The sequence below is a fragment of the Amblyomma maculatum genome, chromosome 5 (assembly GCF_055883805.1).
Source record: "Amblyomma maculatum isolate TAMU_Amacu chromosome 5, ASM5588380v1, whole genome shotgun sequence".
NCBI classification, from domain to species: domain Eukaryota; kingdom Metazoa; phylum Arthropoda; class Arachnida; order Ixodida; family Ixodidae; genus Amblyomma; species Amblyomma maculatum.
In genome coordinates this window covers 132,444,341-132,453,035 of record NC_139348.1, presented here as the reverse complement: position 1 = coordinate 132,453,035, position 8,695 = coordinate 132,444,341, and the positions used below count along the sequence as shown (strand labels likewise).

General features: G+C 47.5%; 1 protein-coding gene across 1 annotated transcript; it reads right to left on the bottom strand.

Moving 5' to 3' along the window:
- Nucleotides 1-254: 254 nt before the first annotated feature.
- LOC146189603 (sodium-dependent acetylcholine transporter-like) lies at nt 255-8,288 on the bottom strand. The gene is made up of 5 exons (XM_084605303.1): nt 8,262-8,288; nt 6,679-6,811; nt 6,151-6,282; nt 4,131-4,306; nt 255-434 (listed from the first exon to the last, which is right to left on the bottom strand). The coding sequence occupies exons 1-5, from the start codon at nt 8,286-8,288 to the stop codon at nt 255-257; spliced, it is 648 nt and encodes a 215-aa protein (XP_084461429.1).
- Nucleotides 8,289-8,695: the final 407 nt, after the last annotated feature.

Genomic DNA, 8,695 nt, shown 5'->3' with positions numbered 1-8,695 from the left:
GTTCATTGGCTGAACATCCGGCTGATTGGCTACACATCTGACGTCAGACGGACGGACGGACGGACAGGCAGACAGAAAGGCAGGCAGAAAGGCAGGCAGAAGGACGGACAGAAAGACATGAAAGGGCAAACATACAGACAGACAGAAGGACTGAGACACCGATGATGGCAGATCGCGACTGATTGATTACCTTCCATGTTCTGGCTGTGCGCGCTTCCCAAATTTTCAACCAGATAGCTTCACTCAGCCCCAACTCACAAGTCGTACGGCGGCGCAATGTCCAGCAGACTTGGCACGCAGTCTTCCATAACCACTTTGTACGTTTCAACCGACACCAGGGGCACCTCATCACCGCTCGCAACCGGCATGCCCTCGGTCAGCGAGTGCCGGCGGAAGTTGCCGACGAGCCGTCCCCGCAATAGCTGGCAAGGAGCCTGTAAAAACAACGCGAAGGCAAAGGGAGGTGGGTTGACCGAACAAGCTTGTCAGTTTGTAGATCAGATGTTGCTAATTTTCGCATATTTTAGCAGGCTCTCTCCGCTTCCCAGGTAATCGAAGTACCCGTTAGGTGCTCGGCAGTAGACATCTCGAAAACATGGGGGCCGTTTCGTTCCCTGTGAAGGCAGCGTGCGCCGGTTTCCAAATTATCTGAATTTCCCTGTTCCACTTTATCTGGCCTATTTTTTTGTCGCAGCGGGAGAGATTCCACCTTGCTAAAATTTTGGATGGCAGTTCTGCAGTCGATTATTACTAGTTTTGCTTCCGTTTCTACGCAAGCCAACAACTGTACATTTTGAAAATAAACATACCATCATTAAATTGGTAGCTACTTATTTTGAGCCACAACTGCTTGCATTTTTATGTGTCAGTTACAGACGCCAGCTCTGTGTTTGATGATGTAGAAGACTGTAACGCGATTTTGTTAACAGTATATCCCATCCAACGAAGCCATTTTACAAGTGTGCAGTATGTGAAAACCAATTGATCAACCTTTGACGTTCGATATTTCAAGCCACACTGCCGACTGGGAAATGAGTATTTTCACCTTCAATAGTGAACGGCTTCAATTTCGCCGTACGAGATTGCTCACTAAAATGAAAAAAATAATTGTTATTTTAGCTCATTACTCGTCTAACCTCTGTGCTCTATAACATAAATATTGTGAGTCTTGCTGGACAACCCGTCTGCGCTCATGGTTTAAGAACTGCAAACCTGTCGACGTTTTAAAAATTACGCGATAGGTGGTTGATCGAAGGTGGGTCACCGGAGTGATACGTACAGCGAGCTGTCACCCTGTGTGACCGTTCGACGCAACACTAACCTAACCCTAGACCACTTTATTGGTCACTGCACATGGATAGTGCAACACTTCCAGCAAAAGACATTCACTAGAGCCTATTCGGAGTGGTCGTGAAAATTTTTAATGTTCAAAAGAAAGTTTGGGAGTCTGAAAATCCTGCTATAGGGTCAGTACGCTTAGTCTGGGACACCGCACGATGAGGCCTCATCACGAGCCCGCTTTACTAGAGCCATTTGGGCCCCCAGTGTGAAGCAATTGAGAAGTGCACTCTCCCATGTCTCTACGGTAAGGGTATGGAAAATGGGATTGGGAGCATTCTGAGCACATGCCCATACCACGTGATAGATATCGCAGGTATCTCCACAGAGCGGGCAACGCCCATCAATGTTGGTATCAAAGTGTTTCAGCACGGCAGGAAAGACAGGTGTCCGCGCTGAGAAGTAAATATAACGGACATCACTTCGCAGATTTACTAACTGCTCTCACATCCATAGACAGCCACAGCTACTGACACCAAGGAAAGCACAAAAGTATTTTGGCATTGATCAATGTAAAATAATAATGCAATCATGGAGGTAACTAGAAAGCAAAAGAAAAAACAACGACATGCCGTCCGTAGGCTCCGAACACAGCACCTCCGAATTTCGTGTTCGATGCTCTACCGACTGAGTGACGGGGATCATCATCCTCATCATCATCATCAGCCTGTCTATACCCACTGCAGGGCGAAGGCCTCTCCCATATTTCTCCACTTAACCCGGTTCTGTGCTAGCTGCATCCACTTGACCCCTGTGAACTTCTTAACCTCATCCGCCCACCTAACTTTCTGCCGCCCCCTGCTACGCTTTCCTTCCCTTGGAATCCAATTTGTTACCCTAAGCGACCATCGGTTATCCTCTCTTCGCACTACATGTCCTGCCCATGCCCATTTCTGCTGAGTGACAGGGATGGGTGTGCGATATTCTACTTTCTTAAGCATTCATGTTGCTTGTAGCCTGTTCTGAGAGTGTTCGCCAGCACCACCCTCGACCTTAGTGGCGGGTGTCACATGGAGCCTGATGGAACGAGGGGGGCTAGAACTGTGGTTGTTTTTTTTATCTGCTTTCTCAACAATGATCTTCATAATTGCATTATTTGCATCACTCAGTACGAAAAACTTTCCTGTGCTTTTCTTTGTTTCAGTGACTACTGACTCTAAGCCACTTGTTTCTCTGATTTGTGAAGCGCTCCCACATAGAGATACAAAAACTAATTTGCGGCCCACGTGGCAGCAGCATTAGACACCACACTTGTAGATGTCACAAAAATTTGCGCATTACGACATGGGAATTAAAAGACCGGTGAGCATTATTTTCGTCTCGTGTCATTCTGCGGCAGCAGGATGTCAGCACGAAAGGCTGGGCAATGATAGACAAAACTATCACAGCGGTTTAGTGTGGTTACACCAATAACTCGTGCTGAAGCACTGTCCACTTGGTGCAATTATGTTGGTCAATTTTCGAGTGAAACGGGTGCAATCTATAGGTGACCCGGGCCAAATTTGCGTGCGACCATCGCATTGGACGTGGTTCATTATATATGGATATTAGTTACGGTTTAATTTAACCAGGATCAATTTTCGGGTGACCCGGGCCCAGTTTCGGGGCTGGCCCGGCCCAACGGCCAAGGATCAAGGTCATGTCTGTGCACGATGGTTGATAAAGGTCATTGCACTTGCGGATGGACTTGATTTAAGACAGGCTGTGGATACGCTAAGCTCGCAAGGTAAAATATTCGTTGGACTCTCGTAAGTGCGGTTAAGCGAAAGCCTTTCCTGCGACTCTCTGCACTCAAATGCCACTTTTTCACTCATTTGCTTTTTTTTTTACATTGTTATATCTTTTGCTGTTCTTTTTTCCTCTTTTTTTCTCTTTGTTCATTTTTATTCTTTCTACATTTTTTCTGCTTTGGTTCTTCCTTTTTTACTGTGTTTATTCTTTTTTTATCTTATACTTTCTTCCTCTTTTACTCTTGACTGACTATTTTCGATGTTGTAACACAATGACGAGGCACGACATTAAAGTTTTGCAAACATTTTGCCCGTTTTCATACAATTCTGACGTATTTTTTGCAATTTCGACTTCCGTGGATGTTTTAACATCAGCTCACTATATCGACGTCCTTGGCTATTTTTACGTCGAATTAACTTTATAGTTCTAATCAATTAACTACTCCACATTTTCACACACCGATATTTTTTCACCCTCTGCATCATGCAGCCATTCTTCTACTCCTTAATCAATTCTTTTCCCGACAATGACGGTATGACATCCTCCGTGAACGCACATCTCTGCCCACTCTCATGAATCTAGAAAGGCTTTGAACTAATAAAGATTTGCCGGCTTCGGTGATCGCACAGCTTTTGCAGCTTTGGTCGTGAGTAGAGCTTTCGCTTTAAAATCCAGACAATCAGAGCGATATATGCGGCAAAGTATGAATTATAGTTTTGCCGTCGGATGGAGCAGTCCGCTACCGCTGACGGTTCAAACCGTGGGAATGGTCGCGAGGTGCAGTCCATAAATCAGTGCGTGGCACGCTATGTCCACTCTCCCCACTCCCCATATTGATTAGTGACCGCGGTTTGTCTTTCGCTACTCGTCACCTCCCCAATCTCACCCTCTTTCCTTTCCTTCTACGTCTACAAAAATGTAGAGGACTTCCTCTCCACCTTCTCTCTACCGCGCTTCAAGCGCCCGCACCCGCACTCTTCAAGAACGATCGTTCCAATTCTGAAGCATTCAAAGACTGAGCAGGCCTCAGTGCTCAGGAAGCGCGCGTATACGCCACTCACGGAGTCTCGCCGAACGGTGTAGCAGGTGAGGTTGCGTGTTATCCACCCGCCGGGACAGTCGTGGGGCCAGTTGAACGATCTGGTCCAGGACAGGAGCAGCGACAGTGCATCGGACAGCTGCGCGGTGTCGGCCACGGCATGCACCACGGCGTACGCGGTCACTGAATAGCCCAGACCTGCACCCGAAGTAAAAATAAATCGCGAACTGCTGGAAAACAAAATGAGACACAACGAACAATGTTATGAGGAAGGCACACTACATGCCCGAGGGATCTTAAACCTAAGGACACGCCCAGCCCAAAACTGGCGAAAGGGCAAATCCCAAAAAGCAATCTACATATATTACCTCGATAAATATTAGCATTCAGTATGTTGAAAACCACTGCCGAAAATATGACATTGAAGCCCTGATTAATCGCCACTTAGGCATGCCGCTTCTGTCCGTGCTCGATAAATATTAGCATTCAGTATGATGAAAAACACTGCCGAAAATATGACGGTGGAACCCCGATTAATCGTAACTTGCACATGTCGCTTCTGTTCGGGACAGCACGAAGCGAGAAATCGGGTTACAACGATGGCTGCACAGTGGACACTCCCCGGGAGAGAATGTGTCGGCGTTTCCACTATATATGTCGGGATTTGTAGGGGGACATCTCTGTGCCCGCTATCTCACCGACAAGAATGTTGTAAAGCGACAGGTCCCAAATGTGCCATCGAATTTTTTGCTTAAATCGCAGGGAAAACGGCGGGTCAATGTATTTCTTCGATTCACATTTTTTTAGGGAAACATTTCTGTGCTTTTGGTTACATGCCCTTCTTCGCAAATATTTTGCTTTAATTCGGGACGATATACAGAGTAACCGCCGTTATGTTGCCGAGCGAACGTACTCCATATTTTCGACTCTGAAAACTGCATCGTCGGATCTGAATCCATCCACTGGTGGCTGCGTTTCGATGGAGGCGAAACGAAGAGGTGTTCGTGTGCTGTGCGATATGTCAGCCTTCCACTAAGGCACCTCTTGCTCTTTTTCCGTTTTCACTGCCATCTACATCCCTTCACTTACGGCGCGCTACAAGTGTCCACAGAAAAAAATTGGCTGTTGTATTGCTTCCGTCAAACCTAGTATAAAGCGATAGCTGAAGCGGAATCCGCCTTTTTCACAAGGCCGTCCTGCGCATGCGCGCCTCTCCCCTGGTTGAAAACAAACCACCAACTCCAGCTGCGCATGCGCAGTTTTTGGTCTCCGTGATCGGCGCAGCCGGAGCCAATCTCGGAGGCCATGTGTAGTTGATATTCGTGACAGGGGTATGCGATAGATGGCGGTAGCTGTCAAGAACACACACACTGATTTCGCAGGCGGCTGCATCTCCCAAGGACGTTTTCAACCAGCAGCAGACAAATTTTCAACCACTCTCACAGGGCGCCACATTTTATGAAAAAGGCGGATTGTGTGCTGCTCGTCGCTCACAACTTGCAGCATCGTCGCGGCGGTGTTCAGCAAGACGCTCCTCACGTTGTTCCGTCGTATCCGCCGCTCTTTCAGCTTTGCCCCTTCTCTTCTCCTCCGCAAATTTTCAGCTCGCAGCGCAATGTCCTCCGGATCGTCAGATGGAGCCAACCAACGATCGTAACGAGCACGGCTGCTCAGATGCTCTTCCTCCGAGTCGATGGCGCGGCTCCGGCCGAGGCGAGCGGCACGCCTCTATATATACTAGAGATTGACGTCAGCGATCATGTGTATCGCCACGCAGCTGCTCATGCGTTAAGCTACTTCCCACGTCAGTTGACCTTCAATCTTGACCTTGATTTTTGGTGGGAACATAGCTACCCAAAGCGGTTGTGGCTTAAGTTCCAACTTGACCACTCTGTTTGACGGAAGACCACGGTGTCCTTGGCTTTACCTCGCGTAGTGAAGCTATCGTTATCAAAGTGTGACCGATATATAGTGCCTTTCCTTTCCTGTTAACCAATTATTATTATATAACTATCATTCTTGCAGAGGCGCCCGCTGCTCACCAATGAAGAGCGGAACTGTGCTGAAGATGCCCCTGTTGCCGTCACCAGCGAACTGGGCCAGATTGCTCTGCAGGCGCATGATGGGGAACGCCACGACGCCCAGGAAAGTCAGGTACGCCACCAGGAATGGTGCTGCGTTTCCAGAAGGACATTTAACAGCGTCGAGCGACCACGGAGAAACGAACACCTCTCAAGCGTATACAGCTCTCGCCCCCATAGAGATCTCTTCGAAGAGATATCTGCTTCCTGCAAGACTGTAGTTGTCACTTCTCAGGCGGTTATCACACGACATGACGTCACAAAGTAAACCTGGTCGGCAAATGTTGCCGGATATGTTATGACGTCACAGTCAAGGCGCTGATTAATTGGAGTGAACCCACGGTTAATGGACACACAGTGGAGTGTTATAACGTCGCGGGAGAACCTATTATACCAAGCTCATCAAAGCCTCCCTGACAGAGCTAATGATCTAGTGGAAAGACGTTATTGGTGGTAAGATAGGCGTCACTTCTTCGAGATGTCTCTTACCTCCCCCGTAGACGATGACCATCATGGGAAACTGGGCTGCGTTGGAACCCCCGGCCGTCATGGCGAACAGTGTGGCCAACTTGTGCGCCCGACTTTCGTAGCAACGCCGGCCGCAGTTCTTCCTCGATAGCGGCTGGGAGGAGAATCATACGGTGATAACGTTTGGCAAGGTACCGAGTGCAAGGGCGCATGGTTCGGTACACGTTGCAAATTAGCTGAGGTTAGTATGCTCAGATTCCGGTGCGCGAGATTAAGTCGTAGTCTCGTTTGCGGTGTCCGTCATCGCCATTGACATGTGGTCCTGAACACCTCAGGCAGTGTCCGACAAAAAAAAATGGTGGCACGAAAGCCTGCGCGATGTACCTGCGGAATACAGCCACTGATCTGCTAGTGACTGCAACAGTTGCTTCTACTTCAGTGACAATTGGACACCTCCATCTCGTTCTCCTCGCGTCCGGCAAAATAACCCGTCAGCATGCTAGTCGTGAGCATACAGGGTCACCGCTAACATTCAACGATTTTCTGAAGCCCATACCATTCTATATATGCAATTTAAAGACATAACGAGTTCATATAAAACCAAAGCAGTGACAAATACTGATGTTTTTAAACAAGCGGTATTATGCGTGGAAGTGGACTGCACCTGCTAAGCGCATTACCTCTTCCAAACATCTTTACTCTCCAGCGAAGAGAAAAATAGGGGTCACTAGGAATGCTGTATCTGTTTTTGTTGTTGTCGAGGTGAAGTGATATATTTCGCAAAAAGGCAAAATCTCAATAAGCGCTTGCAACTGTAAGTAGTGACGTTCCATGTCTTTACCGAAAATTACTTCGACCCAAATTTTTCTATCTTATGCCCTTTTTCCCCTGCAAGCGGCTTTAAAACTCGTGAGTTTAAAAAAAAAATGACACAATTCAGGCTCTTACATTTTCCTAAAACATCGTAAAATAAAATGCCCCTTTTCGGTAAAGTTGCCCTCACATTCATTGCCCCAACACTGTGGATCACTGGCTAAGGTGTCCGACTCCTCAGCCCGAGCAAGCGGGTTCGAATCCGACAGCAGTGGCCGCGTTTCGATCGAAGCGAAACGCAAAGGCGTTCGTGTGCTGTGCGATGCCAGTGCACTTTTAAGATTTTCGGGAGGTAGCAATTATTCTGGAGGCCTCCAAGATTAAAGATCTCCAGGCGCCCATTACTATTCCGGAGCCATCCAGTACACCTTCGCTCATTGCCCATGACACTCTAGGATGAGAGACCTCTTATACCATGAATATATCATATCATATCCCACCGAATTCAGTATATGATGTTCGAGACCCCCTGAATGAAACACCCTTACATATAGGCCTGACAACTTCGCTACTTCCTCCAAAACATTTGTGGCTAGAATCTCTGAATTCAGTGCATTGATAAACGAAAACACTGGAAATATGTAGCCGTATAAGACCCAGATGCGGGCGTGCGGCAGGCGCCATCGTAGCCGGAGCCTGCTTCTGGCGGAAGGTGAACCTGGAAGCTCGATTTTAAATATCGACGCAAGATGGTGGTCCGCTGCATGGGATAAGCTGTCTTCAACACTCACCTTCTTGTTGTAGCCCTTGTCAGCCATTGTGTGATGCAGGGCGAGTGACGCCCACAGAAACATGCAGCGAAAGAAAGCCAAAGGCCTCTCAGGATCCTCTCCTTCTTCTTCTCGCTCCAGTGCAGATGCGCATTCTTCTTCTTCTTCTCCTTCGTTGTAATGGCACATACCCATAGTGGGGGATTGGCCAGAATTCGTTGTAGGTGACATAATATTTTTGATAATGTCGATTTGACTGTATGATATAGATAACCTAATAATTAGGAGCTAGTGTTGCTGAAATAACTTGAAATTTTACGCATTCTTCTATATGACTGCATTCGACGTTTTCTTCAAGGAGCAAAGAACAAACATTCTGCACTACTCATCAAATCTGCCGCCAGCATCGCAATGAAAATGAGGTAACTGAGTAGTATACCGATAAACTGGAGATT

Excerpts from the sequence above, each read along its gene's own strand:
- LOC146189603 (XM_084605303.1), bottom strand. The coding sequence starts at position 8,288 with ATGGCTGACAAGGGCTACAACAAGAAG. Across the intron at positions 6,283-6,678 it reads GGTCATCGTCTACGGGGGAG|CACCATTCCTGGTGGCGTAC; the intron begins GTAAGAGACATC and ends CTGGAAACGCAG. Across the intron at positions 4,307-6,150 it reads CACAGTTCCGCTCTTCATTG|GTCTGGGCTATTCAGTGACC; the intron begins GTGAGCAGCGGG and ends CTTCGGGTGCAG.